This window comes from Cydia splendana, chromosome 17 (assembly GCF_910591565.1).
Source record: "Cydia splendana chromosome 17, ilCydSple1.2, whole genome shotgun sequence".
Classification (NCBI taxonomy): domain Eukaryota; kingdom Metazoa; phylum Arthropoda; class Insecta; order Lepidoptera; family Tortricidae; genus Cydia; species Cydia splendana.
Window position 1 is genome coordinate 17,779,664 of NC_085976.1, and position 23,196 is coordinate 17,802,859.

Here is a 23,196-nt window from a genome sequence, read left to right on the forward strand (position 1 = left end):
ATACATTTTTCGAGCGCGGGATTTGAATCTTTGTATTTGGGGATATTATTAGAAGACAATAAAAGTGATTTCAGCGATTTGTCGAATTCATCCCCTAACAGGGTTAAAATGGGGTTCAAAGTTTGAATCCATTACAAATGCTTTGAAACTTCTTAGAAAGACATAATAGCCGATTACAAAAAAAAAAGTAAGTGCAACGTTTTTGGAAATTCAACCCCTAAGGGGGTTAAAAAGGGGATGAAAGTTCGTCTTGGGGTGTAAATTTAATTTTAAGCTAGGAACTTGAACTATTTGCAAAAAAAGGTATTAAATTAAAAAACATAAAAACTAATTCAAGCATTTTTGAAAATCATCCCCCAAGGTGGTGAGAAAGGGGTTGAAAGTTTGTATGAAGATCAGATATTTTGTGAGTGCGGAACTTGAATCTTTGTATAAGGGCATAGGCACCTATTATGAGAATACAAGAAAAGTAATTTCAGCAACCAACATCAAAATTCACTTGACTTAAAACTTGCTAAAAAAGAAAGTACTTAATTTCAACATTGCTTGGGTATGAAAATTATAGTACTAAAGATGTAAAATGTTGAAGATAAGATTCCACGCGGACGAATTCGCGGGCAACAGCTAGTGTTATTATGTGACGAATGTTGTCAAAAGAAATGATTATTAAGATAGCAGTCCGAACTACAGTATAATTTAGTTATAATGTCCATTTGTGCATCTGGTTGCTAGGCACATTTATAGTATTTTTACCCCTCAATTCAAACACTGAAATCCAATGTAAGGGATCAATTTAATAAGGACTCTAGCGTTATATCTAAATAAATTTGTACATAGTTATTGCTATAAATAATTTTGCGATTGTATACAATATATATAATTATCATAACAATTTTCGCGTCATAAGTTTGTAGGCGCACCACACGAGCTGAATGCTTACAGAAACACAGCCTGAATTTCCATGGTATTGATATTCCTTGTCGAAAATTATCTGGCGGTGCAACTTTTCGCACAATCTGATTAAATTGACAGTGTGGCCTGGCTGGACGTAAAAAGTATATTCAAGGATGAAAATTGATGCGTCCAAAGTTAAAACGGCCGTTTTTGTTTTGAGGTCCTAGTTCGACGAATCCAGCAACATAAAAACTAGTTTGATGTATTCAAAAGGTACTTAAATACACAATACAGTACGTAGCGGCCTCCTTTTTAAAATACCTGTCGTTAAATTTAAATAATCACGATTATTTAGCAGTGGCGCTAGTGTGCACGTTGATGGGCTCTTCTGAAATTTATTTAATGGGGTTGGCCGGTGGAAGTTTTTAGCAGATGGCGCCATCATAGCTTGCCCCGTCAATCCCTAGAATTGTGTCAAATTTTTGGTTTTTTTAATACCCTGCCAGCTCTTTAAGCCAAATCTCATAGAAAAAGGGGCAAGCTATGATGGCGCCATCTAGGCAAACCTTTGACAGTTGCCAACCCCATTTTAGGGTCATTTGCCCTTAGTACGTATTTTCTGAAATTATTGTTTTAGACTGATCTTTTTCCAAACACTAAGTATTAGAGTATATATTAAGTTCTGTTGTAAATATTGATATGCTTGTAGGTATATTTCAATTGTCAAATCATTTGTCAATAATAATTGATATATCTAGTCGTCCCTAGTCCTCTTATTAAATAGCGGCAGTGTAGTTTGTCCATCTGACTACGTTGTCAAAGTGAAGTGCGAAGTGGTACAGACGTAGTGCATAATTGTTTTCCATCGTATTTTCTCGGAAACGATCGTATTTGTCATGCTGCTTCAGTCTTCCTCAGTACTTTTTGTACCGAGACTGATTGAAATGACACGTTCGTACGTTTCCGTGAAAATACGATGGTGAATAATTATGCAAACCGTACAGAATTAAATTTCTAGATTGTTAACTGATAACTTTGAAAGTTTAATTTATTTTTTCTTATTACCTTAGTGCGAGAGGGAGATATACAATCTATGAAATCATCTGATTGTAGTAGTCCCTATGGCCAACGACTTCCATTCCTTGAAAGCAGCAAATTAAAAAGAAAATTACAAATTACAATGAATATTTCTTTTGAAAATTTTCTGACATAGTTCCTCCAATACATTATGCCGTAATATTATATATAAATTACGCTAATATTGCCTAATAATAATTATAATGTACATTTTGGGGCAAGGACTTCATAAACATGAATTATTTCTCCGCGTATTTGGAATTCACGGCCAAATCTGAACAGTCACCCAAATATAGAACTTTTGACGTATAGGTAACCATGTGGGTACATAATATATATTATATATAATAAAGCAGACCCTAACACCGCATTGACTTATGACATTGTCAAAATAAAACAAAACATAAGTGGAGATATAAAATACGGTAGGTACTTTTATTGCTTTTTGGTGATGCGGTAAGTGTAATATAGTGAAATTATTTTATCAAAAGAATATGGCAATGTCCAGTTTCCATCACGTTATTATAATTTGAGAGTATCACGAGACTACTATCCTCCGAGCCTCCGGCAGTGAATATACGTATTCCGGAGTCGTAGCAGTGCGTGTAGATGGCGGGAACTTATTGAACTTGGTGTGTAACTATCACTGTCAGGCGCCAACGCAGTTTAATACAATTATTCACCTAAAACATGCCAATGCCCATTTCCATCATAATTTTATTAGAGTAAGTATCACTGCCAGATGCCGGCGTAGTTGCCTATAAGGGGAGCCGGTAGTGGGCCGCCGGCAGTGAATATACGAGTTCCGGAGGAGTCGTAGCAGTGCGTGTAGATGGCGGGGACGTATTTCACTTGGTTGAAGCCGTCCGCTTCTTCATCTGGGAACTGAAAAAAAAAAGTTATTTTTGCTGCCTTATAAATTGGATACAGATGTCTACATGTCACAATTTCGGACACACGGAAGCACGCCGCAGTCGGAAACGGACACTAAAAAAGTCCGGTCTTATAAGAAACTCAGCCTTCGGCCTCGCCCAACCTTGACTATGGTTTTTATTCCAAGCCCTGCTTTACTGCAGCTCAGCATTTGGCCACGCTACGGAAACACAAAAAGATCAGACGCTGTTACTTTTAGCCCCAGGCGTAGCGAGGATTCCGGCCTCGCATTTGGACACAAGTCCAACCAAATTTTTGACCTGACCCCTGTCCCGAAGACGTCTCTCGTATTCCATTGCCGCTGCGTTCCCAATGGCACAAACGTATTCTCATCCGACGATATGTCAAAAATGGTTGATTAAATTTATCTTGCTAAGTGTTTGTTATCAATTATAGATAATATGACAACTTACCACATATCCCCTGGAAGCCCTGAGCGTGACAGTTTTGGACGAGTGTATGTGGCTCTCTAAATATTTCGCCGCTCGCATGTCGTAGAACATTAGCAAACCTGTCAATGGAAATAATATTTTGACAAGAATTAGTTTTGGTCGTAGCTGCTCGAGGTTTCGCTCTGTAATGAGTAAGAGCGAGTATTTGGGGGATTGCCAAAAAGCCAATCGCCATTGCATATTGGTTATATGTTTATATTGTATCTGATATTGTTGAGTGTAGTCTTACCTAGACCAGTCCCAATGGTGAGCATGTTGCCTCTAAAGCTGGCAGACCTGATCCCGCAGCCGTTGTACCGCGAAGTTATCTTCCGGACGGACTGCAGAGTGCGGCAGTCCAACAGTAACGTGTAGGATTTGCAGCCTATCGCGTAGATGCCGCTTTCCTAGAAAACATAACACAAATTCATACAAATACGTTTAAAATAAAAACATAAAAACTTAGTTTTATGGCTTTTTGAAACTATAATGCAAAACGTAATTCAAGACCAAAAAAAGTAAGGCAATGTTGCCACTTTTTACTAGCGCATCTTGTATTTATGTAAAAATAAGTAAATAAAAGTACTTTTTTCCATCGTAGTAGTAAAATTACTAATAAATAAATAATCTTAGCGTGATTATTTATCAAAAGGAATTTACAATTTTACAAACAAATTATTGTAGTGGCAACATTGTCTCACTTTTTTTGGTCTTGAATTACGTTTTGCAGTTTAGGACCCTTGACTCAATTAAATTAAGAAAAAAGTGACATTTAAAAAAATGCTCAGTTGAGCGTTTCTTTTATTTTTTGCCATTTTTATTTATTATGACCTTTTTTGCCACTTTTGTGTTATTTCTACTCAGAATCACGAGCTTTTTCGATCCTAATGGGATAATAAAATGATCCAGAGTTTTTTTTCCTATTGTGTTACCATTTCCCCATACACTGACTAGAAATAACACAAAAGTGGCAAAAAAGGTCACAATATATAAAATGGCAAAAATAAAAGAAACGCTCAGTTACAAGGTAAAGTATGTACCTGTGTGGCAAGGCATACAAGGTCCTGGCACGAAGGCAGTTTCCTGGATAAGGTCTGCTTGAAGGTCTCTGCGTTGAACACGTGGATGTAGCCGTTGAGAGTCAAAGCGGCGATTTCGCGCCAACGGGGGTTAAAGGTTAGCGCGCGGACTTTTTGACCTGAAGAAGAACAAATGTAGAATCATTTATTTAAAAAACCTAACGCAAAACCCGTACACTCTACCAATATGCTTATAATGCGCCTTTTTTGCAAAATGAATATTAGCATCCGATCCCCATGAAATAAGGCCGTAAGTAATTATACTGTGAGAGTAAGCAAAATAGACCAATTTTGCTGTCCCTACCCTACATTGATAAGCTGTCGCTACTAAAAAGTACTTTCATATTCAAATTGGTAAAAATCTGCTGCTTTGTAATTTGCCGGTAATTAGATAGTAAATAAGTAATGTTAGTATCTGGAATATACGGCGCAACATGGTGGTGTTACCGGAGCGGCACTCCCTGGCGACGACGGGCTGGATGTAGGCGTGGCTGGGCGCCGCCTCGCCCTCCGCCGGCGCGGGCGGCGCGCGCCACAGCGCCAGCTTGGAGTCGCGCGACCCCGTCACCAGGAACTCGTCGTCCAGCCAGCACATGTCCAGGATCTGGGGAACAGATTAAAACTTAAAACACATCACGCAATTCACAGTCAGCAGCAGAAGTGGCTAAGCGAGTAACATATATTAATATGTGCATCGAATTAAGCCTCTACGTATATTATCTTAAGTAAATAATCCGAGCCCGGAATTTTCGCGGCAAAACAAAAGACTGTCGCGATCTTACTAGAGTTAGAAACATTTCTTTATCGATATCGATAGCGAAAACTCCGGGCTCTGTACATAATATTTGTATTACGCTTACCCAATCTTTGTGCGCTTCTCCGACGCAAACGGGGTCTAACGTAGGCAAGCTGTAGATGGCGAGTTCACAGGAATTCTGCGCTCCCGTCGCCAGCAGTGTTCTATAACAACATTATTGCCTTTAATTCATCTATTCATATAAAACAATTACAAAGATACATAATTATGTACAATAAATGCGCCAAACTGGAGTAACCAGTTTATTGACGCGCCGCGCTCAACTCAGGTAAATGTTTACAATCGTGACTATTAAGTATTCTATTGTTAGTAGAAAAAAAAGCATGCAATAGGGTATTATACTGTATTTAATAGTAGTTTGTGTTACAAGGGATCAAAATGATACATTTCCGTTAAGGGCGTACATTGAATCCTGAATGAAGCGATGGATTCTACAATAGAATCCCGAACGTAGTGAGGGATTCTAAAGTAGAATCCTGAGCATAATGAGGGATTCAATTGTTAACGCCCTAGGGTGGATTTCATCACAAAAAATTTCACCATACAAAAATATATTATTTTTTAATGTTTAATTTAACACGATTCTAGCTGGGTAAAGTAATAGGGGGCTGTATATTGAGGATATTTATGGTATTTATACAATCATTTGTGGCTTATATTTGGAGTTATCGCTTTCGGAAAATAAAAACGCAAGATGGTGATGACAACCATGGTATGGTAATGACTCTTTTATAGACGGTAATGACACTGCATGTACGGTAATGACGATTTGGGAACTAATTTATATATGTATTAAAAACGTATTAAAAAAACAAAAACTTTTTTTAATTGTAAGGCTTTAGAACTTTAATAAACATTACAAATAACATGTTTTTGAACATAAGACTAGCTACATAAATTATTTTTAGAAAATTATAAAAAATACATTTTATTCATATAAATAAATATATAACAAGTATTTTTAGTGTATAATTTTAAATAATTTATATTCCGAAATAGGCAATTTATGTATTCATTTATTTTTTTGGGTTTTTTCAATGTTAAATCATATTAACAATATTGTACTCTTATTATCAGTTTAAACCCGCATCTTCTTTTATCTACTTCTTTTAACTTGGTATTTATATCATATTATAAAATTGATGGCTTACCAATGAGCATAATTTTTATGATATATTACTTTTTTTTTTGATAATTTGATTCATTGCATAAGATTGTATTTTTGTTGTTTTATAAATTAACTTTAAAAATAGCTATAATTATTTAAATCCATATATATGTTGTTTAATAGCTAAACATTAATATATAATCAGTGTTTTATAAGTTGCAAGACCCCTACTTGTAATGCATGTCATAAGTTAAAAGATGTTAGGTATTGGGTCCGGTGACTACCCAATGGTATAATTATTAATTGCTGTAATTATATACATCAATTAATATAATATTATCAAAAAACATAAGGCCATCACGATAGAGAGCCAGTACCGTAGCCTATGGTCGCTTAAAACTTAATATATATTGCTTGTTTAAATACTTTGTTTTAACACGACTAACATGCAATTACAGACTCTAAGTTGCACGATTTACATTATTAGATTATAAAAAATAACATTTGTATGTTCTAAGTGACCTAAATTTTGCCTACTTCAGTCAAAATGTTATTTAAAAACTAACCATCCTCTAGTGTGAAAGAAATAGTTATATCTTCTTCTACATTTATTGTACATTTATAAGGTAGTGTCGTAAATAGCTATTAGGGTTCATGTATGTGTTTAATTAGTCTCTACGTTTAGGTTACTATTTTTACTTTTGTATATCATGTTTTACTTTGTGCTCGTATATTATGTCAAATGAATTGCGTGGAATGTTTTATATCTAGTTATAAGTCTAGAAATTCATGCTCCTTTCATACGTGCTTAATATTGTACCTATTTATAAGTCTAGGATTCGTGCTCCTTTCATACGTGCTTATAATTAACGAGATTGGCAAAAATATACATTACTGACTCTGCATGATACACCCACTAGTTGAAGAAGGTACCAAACGGCCTTGTGTTTTACTATATAAGGCAGAGCCGTTTCGTGGCTTATTCAGAGATATCAGAGACATCAAGAGAGCTTCACTCATACCAGCCTGAACACTCTCCAAGTGAATAAATCAAATATATGTGTTTTCATTTCACACAACACATATACCGGTAAATGAAGGTATAGCGGACTTCGAGACAGCACAGCGGCCAGCGCGTTCCAGCGGCGAGTTTCTACGCTTCTCCCAACGAACCCCCATCACGAAAAGCTACAGTCTACACTCCACAGTTTGGTCCTTTTGAAGCCGGATGAAGATAGAAAAACGTACGCGCTGAGTTTCAAGCGACATAGCTTAACTCAGACATCAAGATAGAAAAACGTACGCGCTGAGTTTCAAGCGACATTGCTTAACTCAGACAGCAAGAAAGAAACAAGTACGCGCTGAGTTTTAAGCGAACGTTGCTTGACTCAGACGGCAAGAAAGAATAAAGGACGCGCTGAGCCTAGAAGTTCGCTTCGGTTTAGACCCAAACCCTATACCTTTCCGTAACCCATTTACCGGCTTGCCGGACGGACCGTGCAGCGTCGTAGGACCACCTCCGCTCACGTGTCCTGGCAACTTTCGTTGCAAGTGTCACATGGTTGATACCCACACACTGCTTTCGAACGTTCTAGGCATAGCACTTTGCCATTGCGGGAGATTCAGTGCCACGAGGGATCCACGCTTAGGGCACTGACGTTGCGCACGGCAACGGTCAGTCATAGGCATAGGCAGGTCAAGTTAGGGACCCCCCGCGTGTGTTAAGTGAAGTGGTTCCAGCCAGAAAGATGTCCGAAAAGGAAGCAAGGAGCCTACGACCACGCACCAAGGGCCCACCCCTTTACGGCTGCAGATTGCGCAATTGAAGGCGCAGTCTCGCGGCGGCAGTGACGCGACCGTCGAAGCTTCTAAGACAGGGTCCGTCACTGCAAATTTGCGGCCGCAGGTTGCGCCACTGAAGGCGCAGTCTGTCGGCAGCAGTGACGCGACCGTCGAAGAACGTACTAGAAGTTGGGTAGAACGACAAGCTAGGTCACAGCACGAGGTCGCGAAAGAAAACGTTAAATTCCCGCCGCCGAAAAAGACCGCGCAGCCGCCGCCGCGTGCCGCCGCCGACCGGGCTAGCAGACCGCCCCCGCGCGTTTTAGAGGTACCGCACGGTACCTACGCGCCAATGTACCATAAACCGCCGGAATTACCTGCATTCGGCGGAGATATCACCGAGTGGATATCATTTAGGGCAGAGTTCGAAGATACGTCGCCCATGTTTAGTGCCGTCAATAACGTCAGTCGGATTAGGCGCGCACTTAAGGGCGAAGCTCGGACGGCCGTAAAATCAATAATGTACACGGTTCAGGATCCGTACGAAATAATGGAAGCGCTGGAACGGCAGTTCGGCGACCCTGAGGAGATTGTTCTTACGGAAATTCATAATATTAAACGCATGCCGCGTTTATCCGAAGACAATTCGAATATAGCCTCATTCGCCGCGCATGTAGCGAATGCCGTCGCCACCATTAGATCCTTGCGTCAAGAGAAATACTTGCACGCGCCTGAGCTCGTGAATAAAATCGTGGATAAATTAAATCTGATAGTGCGCTATGAATGGGCCAAATACTGGCAGTCTAACGTAGAAACACCCGGGTTAGTAGCAATTTCCGAGTTTCTTAACGAAATTAGTACTGCGGCCAAGCGCATAAACCGATATAAGCCGTCCAACAAATCACGGAATGCAGTGAACGCGGTTTCCTCTGCGCGCGAACCCAGAAGATCGAGCCAAGCTCTCTCTAGGTCTCGCGACCCCGCGTTCTACCGTGATGCGTATGATAGATCGCGAAATGAACGAAACGCGGTTTCTTCTGTGCGCGAGCCCAGCAGGTCGAGCCGCGCTCTCGCTGGGCCCCGCGCCCCCGCGTCCATTCGCGACTATAGTTCGGGTTCGGAGTCAGATTTCCGCGAGTCATACACACGTGATACGGGAAATAGATCGCGTACTAATAAATCGACCGTAGCTCAAGTAAAGCACCGCGATGGCAATTTAAAGAAAAAGCCAGCGTCAACCGGAGCTAAGCCCAAGCGACAGATAGCGTCTGTCTCTGTCTCGCACGAAGCGTGCGCCATATGTAACAACGGCAAAGAACACGAAGTTAAGGAGTGTTCGAAATTTCTAGCCGCGACCATACCTGAGCGCTGGGACTTGGCAAAGGGAGCTAAATTGTGCTTTAGATGTCTAGGCGCGAATCACCGTAAACTTTTTGGATGTAAATATGTCGCGTGTGGCATGAATCAGTGCGAAGCCGGACATAGTAGACTATTACACGGTTTAAGCGCGGCCAGGTCCGCGAACGGTAATAGTGCGCCGGCAGCACGCAAAGCAGTACTCAATGTTAAACTGCCGCAGACGTATCTCAAAATCATGCCAGTAGAGGTGTCGGGACCGTTAGGTACCGTCCAAACCCTCGCGCTACTCGATGAAGGCGCGGCAATGACGTTGATGTTACATGAAACTGCGGATAGAACCGCACCTCGTGTGCGCGGTGAAACATTAGAGATAGAAGGCATAGGCGGTGTAGTACGGGACCCAGATTCGTATGCGTTACGAGTCGCAATACGGGGTTTTTGTAGTCGACATATGGAAATGATGGAGACTTACACGGTTTGCGATATAGGTTTAGGAGCGCAGGGCGTGCCGCGAGACTTGGTAGATAAATGCGATCATTTATCTAAAATCGCGGACGAATTAAGTTACCCCCCCGCAGTACCTACTATCGTGATAGGCCAAGATAACTGGCATCTCATCATTAGTCGGCAAATTATAGACGGTCCGCCTAACCTCCCAGTCGCGAGTTTAACCAGGCTAGGATGGGTTTTGCATGGACCAGACCGTACGCGTCGCGCCGCGGTACAATTTGTTGGGCACGCAAGGCCTAATACCGCGGATGACGAGGCCTTACAATTGATGAAACGACATTTTGACATAGAGTCATTAGGCGTTTCACAAAAATTACCTCGGGCCGACCCCGACCAACGTGCGCTAGATTTGTTAGAAGCCACCTGCGAAAAGATACCGGGGGAGCAACGGTATCGCTCGGGCTTACTTTGGCGGTCAGATGACGAGAAACTCCCCGATAACCGAGCGCAAGCACTGAAACGGCTGTACAGTCTAGAACGAAAGCTAGACCGCGATGCGAAACTTAAAGCCGAATATGCAAAGCATATGAATAACTTGCTCGACAAAGGTTACGCGGAGAAAATGAGCTCGCGACCGCCCCCCGAGGCACCCCGGACGTGGTACCTAGCCCACTTCCCAACTTTTCACCCGCAACGCGGGAAAATGCGATTAGTTTGGGACGCGGCCGCAACAGCTTATGGACGCTCGCTCAATAGCGCGCTGTTAGCTGGCCCCGACCTGTTAGAATCACTTTTCGGCGTGTTAGTGCGTTTCCGCGAGGGTAAAATCGCGGTAATAGCCGACGTCAAAGAGATGTTTTTACAGATCGAAATAATTGAGCAGGATCGTGATGCGTTACGTTTCGTTTGGAGGGGAGAGGACCGTACCTCCCAACCGCAAGAATATAGGATGAAGCGGCTTATATTTGGTTCGGCAGCGTCGCCGACAACCGCGCTATACGTCAAAAACGAAAACGCAAAATCGCATAGTAAAGAATTTCCGATCGCAGCGGAAAAAACAATAAAGAATACGTACATGGACGACATGTTGATCGCCCTCGATACGTCTGAAGAGGAAGCGAGACGCGTAGTAAACGAAGTTTACGAGCTGAATATGCGCGCGTCATTCGAGCTTCGCGGGTTCGCATCGAACCATCCTGCGGTAATTGCTGACGTAGTTAATAGCAATCAGGAAACGTCGCTGTTAGGCGCGAACGACAGCGAACGTACCTTAGGTTTGAAATGGAATCACAAACGTGACACCTTAGGTTTCAACGTAAACTTTCGTAATACGCCCGAAGACGTACTTAACGGTCAGAAATTACCTACAAAACGACAGGTAACAAGTAGCGCGATGTCGATATTTGATCCGATCGGTTACGTAAGCCCCATATCCGTCTTAGGCAAGGCGTTAATGCAGGAAATATGGAGGACAGGAATCGATTGGGACTCGCCTATACCCGTCTCACTCGCACCCGTTTGGCGATCGTTCATTGATAACGTACAACAATTACGAGACTTAGAGATTCCGCGACACGTGCCCGCATTTAATAGGGAGGCATATATGCATGTTTTTTGCGACGCGAGCGAAAAAATATATGCCGCGGCCGTGTATTTAGTTAGCATCAACCCCGAGGGGACTAGAACCTCCGCGTTAGTGGCCGCTAAGGCCCGCGTTTCACCTCTCCGGGTAGTCAGCATTCCGAGGATGGAATTGCAGAGCTGCGTACTAGCTACTAGATTAGCGGAAACCATAGTCAAGGAGTCAGATTACGTAATAAAGGACAAGTATTTTTGGTCTGACTCTAAAACGGCGCTCACGTGGATACGTTCGGACCCACGTAGGTATAAAACGTTCGTAGCACATAGGTTAGCAGAAATCGAGAACACTACCACCCCCGCCAACTGGCGCTGGGTGCCTAGTGCAGCTAACGTGGCTGACGACGCGACTCGTGGAGTACCTGCGCAATTCGGAGTGAACCACCGATGGTTCATAGGGCCCGATTTTATACGTAAATCCAAAGAGCATTGGCCGACCGAAAAAGTGCCTACGCCCGTCGCCGATACGGGCGAGGAACGCGTTAATAAACTCGTATGCTCAGTAGGCGTCGCGGAGAATAGGTTTGAGTACCTGCCGGAGGTGTGTAGGTTCTCAAAGTTCGTGCGATTAGTTCGCGCCACCGCTAGTATTCTGGTTGCCGCCGAGGTTTTCAAAGCCGCATTGTTCGCTAAGAAAACAGATATAGAGATAAATAAGGGGCATTTAGATTTAGCAGAGATATTGCTAATCCGACGGAGTCAACATGCTGCATTTCCGGAGGAAATGAAGCTTCTGGAAACTGGGCGGCCACTCCTGAAGAAATCTCCGCTATACAAAATCGCTGTACAACTTGACAAAAACGGAATCATCGTACTAAATGCTAGAATCGATAAAAACACGCATATGCCTGTTTTACATGCGAAAGAAGATTTCGTCAAGTTATTAGTACAGCACTTTCATGCACTCTACAATCACGGCAACCACGCGACCGTCATCAACGAGTTGAAACAAAGGTACTACATTATCGGGCTGCGCGGTAGCATTCGCTATATAACGCATAAATGCCAATGGTGCAGAACCTATAGGGGAACGCCAATCAAAGTTCCCATAGGTGACTTGCCGCCAGAAAGGCTAAAAGTGAATCAGCCGCCATTTACCGCTGCAGCCGTAGACCTGTTTGGCCCCATGCACATAACGATAGGCCGCCGCCGCGAGAAAAGGTGGGGTGTATTATACACATGCCTCACAACTCGCGCTGTACATCTGGAGCTTGCCGCCTCACTTTCGGCATCCTCCATGATACTGTCGCTACGCCGAATGATAGCGCGACGCGGCACGCCTACGGTTCTCTATTCCGACAACGCCACTAACTTCCACGGCGCGGAAAGAGAACTGGCAGAGGCCAAAAACACGCTGCCCGACAGTCTCAAGCCCTTCTTGACCGAGCGAGCCATAAAATGGAAGAAAATTCCACCCGGCAACCCCTCCGCTGGCGGTGCCTGGGAACGGCTCGTGGGCAGCGTTAAAACCGCATTAAAAGTAGTACTGAAAGAAAGAGCACCCCACGAAGAAGTTCTACATACTTTACTGCTAGAATCAGAGCACATAGTCAATTCCAGACCGTTGACACCAGTGAATCCAGATTTAGACATCGAAGCCCTGACGCCGAATCACTTTCTAATCGGTCGATCAAGTGCCATGTCGCCACTGGGTGTCTTCACAGACGCAATTATGTCGCTCTCTTCGTGGAAAACAGCGCAAACGCTAGCCGACCAATTTTGGAGGCGCTGGCAGCGGGAATACCGACCCAGCCTCCTCCCCAGGCCTGGTGCTCACCAAAACGTGAGAAAACTGCATGAAGGTGACGTAGTCATCATTGCGGATAGCTCCATGCCACGAGGAACGTGGCCCAGAGGCGTAATCGCCCAGCTATTTCCTGGCCCAGATGGTCATGTGAGAGTGGCCATTGTTCGCACACGCGCAGGTGACGTCCGCCGCCCAGTTTCTAGACTTATCCCCATTTACTCCGCGCATGAAGACGGTGTTGACACACGTGGGGGAGACTGTCGTAAATAGCTATTAGGGTTCATGTATGTGTTTAATTAGTCTCTACGTTTAGGTTACTATTTTTACTTTTGTATATCATGTTTTACTTTGTGCTCGTATATTATGTCAAATGAATTGCGTGGAATGTTTTATATCTAGTTATAAGTCTAGAAATTCATGCTCCTTTCATACGTGCTTAATATTGTACCTATTTATAAGTCTAGGATTCGTGCTCCTTTCATACGTGCTTATAATTAACGAGATTGGCAAAAATATACATTACTGACTCTGCATGATACACCCACTAGTTGAAGAAGGTACCAAACGGCCTTGTGTTTTACTATATAAGGCAGAGCCGTTTCGTGGCTTATTCAGAGATATCAGAGACATCAAGAGAGCTTCACTCATACCAGCCTGAACACTCTCCAAGTGAATAAATCAAATATATGTGTTTTCATTTCACACAACACATATACCGGTAAATGAAGGTATAGCGGACTTCGAGACAGCACAGCGGCCAGCGCGTTCCAGCGGCGAGTTTCTACGCTTCTCCCAACGAACCCCCATCACGAAAAGCTACAGTCTACACTCCACAGGTAGACATTATATAGTGTTAGAAGACATAGAGAACGTTTTTCAAACATACAGCTTAATTTCATAATGAATTATAGCAAAATAACTAGAAAAGTTTCTGAAAACCGTCATCACCATACACATGAAATCATCACCGGTCGTCATTTTTTCCCGGTGATGATGGGTATGGTGTTGACGATTTGAGAGATTCTTGTTTTTATTTCTACAATACGAATAATAGTAGTTAATGTCTATGCTACACAATGAACTTCATGTAGTTTGCCATTCATTTCAGTAATTATTTCTAATATATCATTTGTAACTTTTTTAAACCAAAGCATAACGGTGATGATGCTCTGTTGTGACTACGTTTTACAAATTTGTTCGTAATATTTCTCACGATTCAATGATGTGACTTTATAGTGAAATCATTTTTGGCATTCTATATTAAAGTGAAAAATAGGGCAAGGACCTTTAGCGGTATTTCGTTGTTCATACACGGAGATAAGCTCACATTGACATTACCATGACGGTGTTGACGAATATTCGTGACAAAATTTTAAATATTTTTAAATGTACTTTCTCGGTAAAGGAATTATTGCATATTTTTTCATGTGTTAAACAACAACATGGAAAAGATATAAGTAATAGAAAAATCGCAATCGTACGATAGGTATGCTATAATTTTCACTGCAAACAAAAAGGTTCAGATTTTTCCGGTAGACGGTGATGATTTTAGACACATAAAACATTTTATATAAAAAAAACTATTAAGTTATCGGAGATGGTAATTTAAGGAACATGAAGATAATAGTTCTTAAAAACATATAAAAAAGTTGCAACTCGCACAACCTACTAGTTTTTTTTATAAAGACCGAACCATAAGTTTTCGCAGGATTTTGAAATCCACCCCCTAGACGAAATAATTTTGATACCGTGTGACACATACTGCTTTTCACATCAACTATGAGGAAAATAAAAAAATCTTAGTGTTGACACAATCTGATGCTCAAACAAATTATTTAAGCTAAAAAAATAATGTGCAAAAAAATTAAAAAATAGTGTGCTAGAACAGAAAAGTGTTACTTTGATCCCTCCTAGCAGGGAAGAAAAGTGCCACTTTGATCCCTCCTAGCAGGGAAGAAATAGTTATTTGTACAACAAGAGATCAAAGTTTGATATTTCTTCGAGTGCTTATTTTGAGTCCCGTGCAAGCGAAAGATTCTATAATAGAATCTAATTTAGAATCTTGAGCGTAGTAAGGGATTCAAAAGCGCACGAGATGTAAATAACTTTAATCTCGTGTAGTACACAAAATTTTTCACCCTAAGCAGTGAGAACATACCTAGAGGGACAGAGATAATAGAACCCAAGTATATCGAACTTGTATTAGACCCCGCATGTTGAAATGTCTATAAAGGTCACTTGAATGTCATTTTGTCTCACTCAGTGAGCAAAATCGCATTTTGCTCACTGAGTGAGACACAATCAGTGAGCAAAATGCGATTTTGCTCACTGAGTGAGACAAAATGACTCAGTGAGCAAAATCGCATTTTGCTCACTGTTTTTAAGAAGCAAAGTACCCTTGTTCGAGCTGCTGAGGTGAAAATTATTTTACACCATCCATGAAATAAAGCACCAGATAATTATTAGAAAAACATAGATAGGAGTTATTTTTAAATACAAGTTCTATTTAATAAATCGAATAGAAGTATAAAAAGTATGTGTGTTGACCGTGACGTCACGATGTAATGTTTCATATAATTTCCATATTAGCAAATCGTTTTGACAGCTCTAAAAAAGTAACTGATTTGACTAATAGGAAAATACCCTATTATTTATGTTAGAATGACATGATATAGACATTTTACGCCGTTATTTACGTATATCTTACGAGCTATAACTGCTTACTTACTTAGGTAGAATATATTTCGTCTTTTCCCCGATATGGTTTGGTCCACTTTGATATTCTATTCACGTTCGTTGGTAGAAGCTATTGTAGTTAAGTTAAGTTTTGAAGCGGCGATAACTAGATTGGCAAAGTCTGACTATGTCGCCGTCTAACCTTACCTGGAGGGGTTGATCTGTAGCGCGTGTATGCCGGTTTGATGCTCGGCCCCGGCCCAGGGCGCTCGCGGCCGTAATGTGGGTATGTCATCTAAAGACCGTGTGCGGACGTCGTATACTTTCAACTGCAAAAAAAATGGGTTTAGATGGATATACTTAAAAGTTGTACATACCCACGCTTTCACTAGATGGCAGCACCGTGACGAGAGGTCTTTTTGACAACTGCTGTCAAAATCCACCAATAAAAAAAACATGGTTAAACATGATTGGTGGATTATGACAGCTAGACCTCTCGCCACGGTGCTGTCATCTAGTGAAAAACTCGATCGCGGAAACCCTCATTATAGTCAGACTAAAATAACATTGAAATTGAACAGATCTTTGCAATGACCGAGTGTAGCTTGGATAGTATTCTAAGTGGTTGCTATAAGTGATTGTTATATTAGGGAATGCAATTTTGAAAACGAGACTGGAGATTCAACGTCTCGTGCGAAAAATCTGACTAGAGATTGTATGTTTCGAGATCTCTTCAGTCAGACGATTGAGATCGAGATTTCTCGACGAGAGGGTGCATCAAATACTACCCTAATTTTAGTGTTTACATAACATACCTTGTTGCATTTGGTCCCGAAGACAACCTGTCGGTCTGAGAGCCATTGTGAACAAAACACCTTGTTCATATTGCCCAGGTTGAGAGGGGTCTCTCGGAACAGATCCCGAGTGAGCATGTGGCGGGTGGCGTAGAGGGGATCCACGGATCTAGGCTACAAAATCGGCGCCTAATTAGTTTCCTTATCCCTTAAGTCATAATTAATTGAGGTTTTGCATTTATGGAGTTTCTCGGAAATTACTATAACAATTTGATAGGATTTAGCGTATCCCTACTGTAATATTATAAATGCCAAAGTAGCTATGACTGTCTGTCTGTTTCCTCTTCATGCAACCATTGAACAGATTTAGATGAATTTTGGATAAGATACGTACACAGTATTTGTTCGTAAAAATACTATAAAGCCAAAAATGTTGGCACATTTTGAGCCACTATATTATTTTATTATTCTGTGGTGAAGTAACATAAAATTCACCACGTCAAAATATCAGATAAAGGACTGAGTTTTATAAGAAGGCCATGCTTGGAATAAAGTCGTAAAATAAGGGGCCTGATTGCAACTTGTGTTTCACAGAAACAGACATCCACTAGCCATTTGGCAGGACGAAATTATTGCTAGAGTCAGACCAAGAATAGTCTGCAGCGGATTTGATAGCCCACGCAGTGAAAGTGTTATTTTAAACGTCAAACTTCTATGAAATTATGACGTATAAATGACACTTGCACCGCGTGGGCTATCAAATCCGCTGCAGACTTTTTTTGGTCCGACTCTACTGCAGGCAAAGAATGTCAAGCATAGCACTTGATAAAGGGGGGTCTACAGAAGAAGAACAAAGCTATACCTAACATGTCAAAACAATTGTCTGCACTCTGCAGAATAATTAAAGCTAAAATTAAAATAAATAATTTAAAATTATTTTTCACTACTTTTGCCCGCGACTTCGTCTGCGTGGAGTTAGTAATTGTAAAAAAATTATTTCATAATTAAAATAATACATAAACTAAACATAAAACTAATTAAAAACTAAACTTAAATATAAATATAAACTAAATAAGTATAAAAAATTGCCTACTGAAGCCCGTCCCGGGCTGCCCCCGACGCAAAGGTGCCCATCACGCTCGCTGCATTGCCGCGTTGGACTGCGATGGACAGCCTTTGCATCAGGAAAAACCCGGAGCGGGGGTCAAGGCCTCTTTCTAGCAGGCGACGACCCAGCTCCCGGAGGAAGGACATACCCTCAGCGCACCAGCAGCCTGAGGTCTCGACAGCGAGGGGGACGAATAAGTACCCGCTTAGCGCCGAGTATTTAGCTTTTTTAAGGGACGCCGCGTGCTCAGCAGCCGCTCCTGAAGACCGTATTGTGCGGCTAAGATGCGAGGCGGCGAAAGTACTGACGCACGTGGCGTCCCATAATAAGCACTTACCTCTTTCCCACGGCACCAGGGTCAAGCCGTCAGGCCTTTTGCCGTCCGATCGGCTGAGACCTGGCGGCTCAAGCATGCATGGGACATTAGCTAACACTAAGGCTCTTCTAATAATGTCATTAAGAGCATGGTGCCGTGGGAACCTCCCAGCGCAACGGCAGCAGCTCAAGGCATGGTGACCGTTGCTCTCCACAGTGGAACCGCAGATGCATTGGTGTGGTTGGCATACGTCACAACCTAAGCGGAGAGCAACGGCCACACGCATCGAGTCGCTGTCTAGTAAGGTGCCTAAGTTTGGGGAGGGAAGAGCGTGTAGCCAGGCTCCAGATTCAGGCCTGGAGGCAGCGATTAGCCTGGCTCTGTCAGAACCAGCAGCGGTATGAATTAGACTGTCGAGTAGTCTCTTTACCACGACGTCATCCCATAAACGCTGGCGGTAAGGTTTGTCTGGTACTGGCGCATCAGAGTTCAGAGTCTTCCAAGCCGACAAAGCCTCGGCGGCATAGGGTATTGTGGCCTTGGCACCATCTAAAGGTAAAATTTTAGTGACAAGGTCCACAACCCCGGCCGCCGACGCAAGGAAGGCCGGAAGGCTTACATCTCGTGAGCGTCGTATACCCAGTCCGCCATTGCGAATAGGTAAAGAGGCCTGGTCCCACTGGTCATGGTTGAGGGATACATTTAAAAGACACTCAGCAGATTCTTTTAGTGCCAGGTCGAATGAGTCCATGTGTGTGGGGTGTAGCCAAGTAGGCACTGTGCGTAGGAAGTAGGTGATTCTGGGGACGGCGAAGCAGGATCTTAGCAAAGTCAGAGCTACATGTGCCGAGAGCTTTCTAAGCCTTTCTCTTGCTAATAAGAGAAGTTGTTCTCTTGTCTTAAAAGCTCCAGGAACAGCATCGGGAAATATAGGGGAACCCAAGAGGTGAAAGTTAGTAATTTGGGTAGCTTATTAGGGTTCCGTACCCAAAGGGTAAAACGGGACCCTATTACTAAGACTTCGCTGTCCGTCCGTCCGTCCGTCCGTCCGTCCGTCTGTCACCAGGCTGTATCTCACGAACCGTGATAGCTAGACAGTTGAAATTTTCACAGATGATGTATTTCTGTTGCCGCTATAACAACAAATACTAAAAACAGAATAAAATAAAGATTTAAATGGGGCTCCCATACAACAAACGTGATTTTTGACCAAAGTTAAGCAACGTCGGGAGTGGTCAGTATTTGGATGGGTGACCGTTTTTTTTTTTTGCTTTTTTTTGTTTTCTTTTTTTGCATTATGGTACGGAACCCTTCGTGCGCGAGTCCGACTCGCACTTGCCCGGTTTTTTTTTATCCATTCTGCTTTTAACGATTCCCCATACACACTTCCACCCCCTTTTCACCCCCCTGAAAGGGTGATTTCTGTGATAAAAGCTACCCTATGTCCTTCCTCGGGACTCAAACTATCTCCATACCAAATTTCAACTAAATCGGTTCAGCGGTTTAAGCGTGAAGAGGTAACAGACAGACAGACACACTTTCGCATTTATAATATTAGTATGGATTTGTAATTTTCCAATTTTCTCGCAACGTCATTTCAACAACATTTCCGCGAATTCTTCTATTTTAGGTACGAAAAGTCAAGGGCATCTGCGAGTTCATGCACCAAGATTAGATAATACTGATAAAAAATAAAAATGCATAACAATAAACTGCAACAATGTCACTTCTATAAATATTTTGATAGTGATGTAAAGATGTGAATATATGTGATGAGTCATAAAAGCAAGTAAAACATGTGATGATGAAATTGTAATGACTAGATATTTTACATAGCCTCCCCTTTCAAAAGAAGATAATAGAAGAGCAAATTAAAGACATTATTCATCTAAATTTGTTTCATTTCGACGCTATGATGTACCTCTGTTACACTCTTATTAGAGATGCCACAAATATTCGGCAACTATTCGGTATTCGGCCTATTCGGCTACTTTGCCGAATATTCGGTATTCGGCCGAGAGAGGGGCCGAATATTTGCTATTCGGTATTCGGCCCAATTCACTATTCGGGGCATCTCTAACTCTTATACTCTTGTATGTAATCTTAGTTTTAAGTTTATCACGAATAAAATGCTTGATTCTGATTCTGCTGGCCGCAGGCCCATTCTAACAAGATTTGGACTTGAGATGGGCTGAATATGAAGTTTGCTCACTACAAATGTTCAGCCGAATGTTCGGTTCAAATCTTACTGAACCGAATATTCAGCCGAATTCTACAGTTGCATCTATAACATTCTAATAAACCATTCGAAAACACTTCAATTGCCCACATTAGCAGCTAAAAAGCGTTAATCGCTTCTTAGACATTCCCTAAAAATAAACAGGTCAACAGGGGGGATAAATATTATAAAATTGATGTTCAACACAAATAAAATACCACCCGCTTAAGAAGATACTGAAGGAACCACATCAAAATCAGTCTTAACCTAGTAAGACCACAGCCACCCAGGGCAATTTTTGTGCTTTTTAATTTCCAACATGATTCTATTTCAAAACTTGAATTGAATTTGTACTTGTAGAAGTACGTGGGGACTTACGGGGACATAAAATGTATGAAAACTAGTCTCAGGTACTAGTGTGAATGTGTTGTCTCTTCCACCTATTATGCAGGAAATAAATTTCTTACCTCCGGGGCTTGTATTTCTCTAGAGCGGACATAGTCCACAAAGTTGTATGAGGTAGTGAGTATGCGGTGCTGTTGGAACGGAGTCTCCTCCTCACTGTCGCTGTCCGAGTAGCACACAAAGTCTTCTGGTTTGTCAGGGCGGCTTACCCTGGAATTATAATGATTCATACGAATCTTGAGTATGTCCCTCAGAATGTGAAAGAATGTTTTTAGTATTAAATAATAAATAAATAATAAAGTAAGTAGGTAGTAAATTAAATGGGGATCACTGTACTGCCCCTCTGTAATATCAATTTATGAAATAAATATATTTAGAATTTTGAAATAGCGTTATTTAAATATACATGTTAAAATATAAGTATGATTTAGTAAAAGATGTTTAAAAAAGTGGTACATGGTATTTATAAATGTAAATCCAATCTGGCTTGTTCTTCAAACCAAATTAAATATTAGTTTGCTGTACAGTACATTAGGGTCATGGCTTTTATATAGATTTACCCTAATTTTATCAATTAGACATTATTAACTAGATAAATAAACAGGCAGAGCAATGACCTGTACAAACAATTTGTTTGAGTTCATGAATAGCAGCAAAAAACCTACATTCTCAGAACGTTTTTTAGGTCAAACGGAAGATAAAACACCACGAAATTAATGCGTGTGTGTCAAGAACAAATTACCATATCATTGGCTGCCTTATCAATTCCTTGGCCTAAATAGGATCATAGTAAATTAAAAAATATATATTTAAAAAAAGTTGAGGACATTTCAATGGCAGCAAGTTATTATTTAATTTATTTACCTCAACATTCCAGCTTTTGCTTTGCGTTCTTTTAATCTTTTAGGAATATAGCAGGAAGGATATCTCCCTTCAATCGCCCGACGCACAGTTTGTGCCATTTTAACTACAAAAATCTTGGTAACTAGGAACAATTAACACCGAAATCCGCACGCTACACTATTTATTCACTTTCGTTTTGTCCTGTTGTATACAGATCCATAAATCGACATTGTCCGCACAGCAATGGAGTCCGACCATTTCTTTCACAAGTCACCACTATGACACAAGGAATTTATTAAACATTTTAGTAACCAAATGTTATTTTGAATGTAATTATGAATCAAAATAAAGATATTTTCAAGAGCCACGGATTATTTGCAACAATAAATACGCTGACGGAAAGCAGGCTGGCTGTCAGTCAGTCAGAACAGAACGAAAATTGTTGCCAGTAACATATAAAATATCACGGTCATGAATGTTCATTTTTATGAAACATAATTATTCAATGAATATTATAATTATGTAAATTATCCTTCTGTGAAACTTACAACCACACTTAATAATACCTAATAGAAAATATATGATCCTTTTTTTGTTTGGTTATAATCTCGAATAAATGTTAGGTTAGCTGTGATGACCAACAGATGGCGCTTGCAACATCATTTTATTCATCATGGTAAAAAATTTCCTTCACTCTTCACCCCCAATTTAGGTTCGGGCACAGAATAAATAATAGTACTAGGTACAGAAGACTCACTCTCTAACAAAACGCGTCTGATACGATCAGGACAGATATGGCCGTTAGGTGGCGACAGCGCCACGCGCGGCTTATGGCTAGCCACCAAAATTGGTGTGGAACGGATGTACTTTTAGCTACCTGTTGCAAAGCGACGAAATCGCGGAGTGAGCCACGCCTGGTTCGGGCCGAGTATAACTGACGACAAGGACACAGCAATACGTAGAAATGAGATGGAGATATTGGAGATATCTCCATAGTGTCTTACGCATAGGTTTATAAGGCATAGATTGAGTGTTCGTACATCCCTAGTGAAGCCATTTCAAGTGCGACGTCACGTCGCACTCGTGTCACCGTATTCGATCGGCCCTTAGGGTTAGTAAGGTCATTTAGCATGCACTTTAGTCTCAGGCGATGCCGCTTGGCACCATTGTTCCTTAGGTCAAACAAAGTTGATTTGGCCCGGTAGCCAGGAGATCGTACCATGCAGACCCCCCAATAAGGGGGGGTGAAAGGGTCGGCTCCTCAGGTCCAATCTATGCTATATTCCTTCCTAGTCTTAGCAACTAGGGCAAGTTATATATCATTGTCGTATAAATTAGGGACGAGGAATTCATTTTTGAAATAGTTATATTCATAACAAAAAAAAAATTTTTGTACAAAAACTGAAAATGTTATGTATTTTTTTGTGACAACTTTGGATGTTACAATCACAGTGTGGCGATTTGCACTAAATAAAAATATGGACGATGTAGCCCATGTATTCTTTATTCTGAAAAATATCA

General features: G+C 41.3%; 1 protein-coding gene and 1 long non-coding RNA gene across 2 annotated transcripts; one reads left to right on the plus strand and one right to left on the minus strand.

The window, feature by feature from the left end:
- Window positions 1-2,384: 2,384 nt before the first annotated feature.
- LOC134798895 (DDB1- and CUL4-associated factor 12 homolog) lies at window positions 2,385-22,110 on the minus strand. Its single transcript, XM_063771285.1, has 10 exons — window positions 21,697-22,110; window positions 20,895-21,042; window positions 16,807-16,959; window positions 16,199-16,320; window positions 5,275-5,374; window positions 4,862-5,018; window positions 4,376-4,533; window positions 3,586-3,742; window positions 3,318-3,415; window positions 2,385-2,856 (listed from the first exon to the last, which is right to left on the minus strand). The coding sequence occupies exons 1-10, from the start codon at window positions 21,792-21,794 to the stop codon at window positions 2,704-2,706; spliced, it is 1,344 nt and encodes a 447-aa protein (XP_063627355.1). The 5' UTR covers window positions 21,795-22,110; the 3' UTR covers window positions 2,385-2,703.
- LOC134798590 (uncharacterized) lies at window positions 18,173-18,611 on the plus strand. Its single transcript, XR_010145227.1, has 2 exons — window positions 18,173-18,273; window positions 18,381-18,611. It is a non-coding gene; the product is annotated as an uncharacterized LOC134798590 (long non-coding RNA).
- Window positions 22,111-23,196: the final 1,086 nt, after the last annotated feature.

What these genes read in the sequence shown, in the direction of transcription:
- LOC134798895 (XM_063771285.1), bottom strand. Translation starts at nt 21,794, where the DNA reads ATGGCACAAACTGTGCGTCGGGCGATTGAAGGGAGATATCCTTCCTGC. An exon ending in TCGGGACCAAATGCAACAAG is followed by an intron (nt 16,321 to 16,806) that starts GTATGTTATGTA and finishes TTTTTTTTGCAG; the next exon opens with TTGAAAGTATACGACGTCCG. An exon ending in CACCATTGGGACTGGTCTAG is followed by an intron (nt 3,416 to 3,585) that starts GTAAGACTACAC and finishes TTCCATTGACAG; the next exon opens with GTTTGCTAATGTTCTACGAC.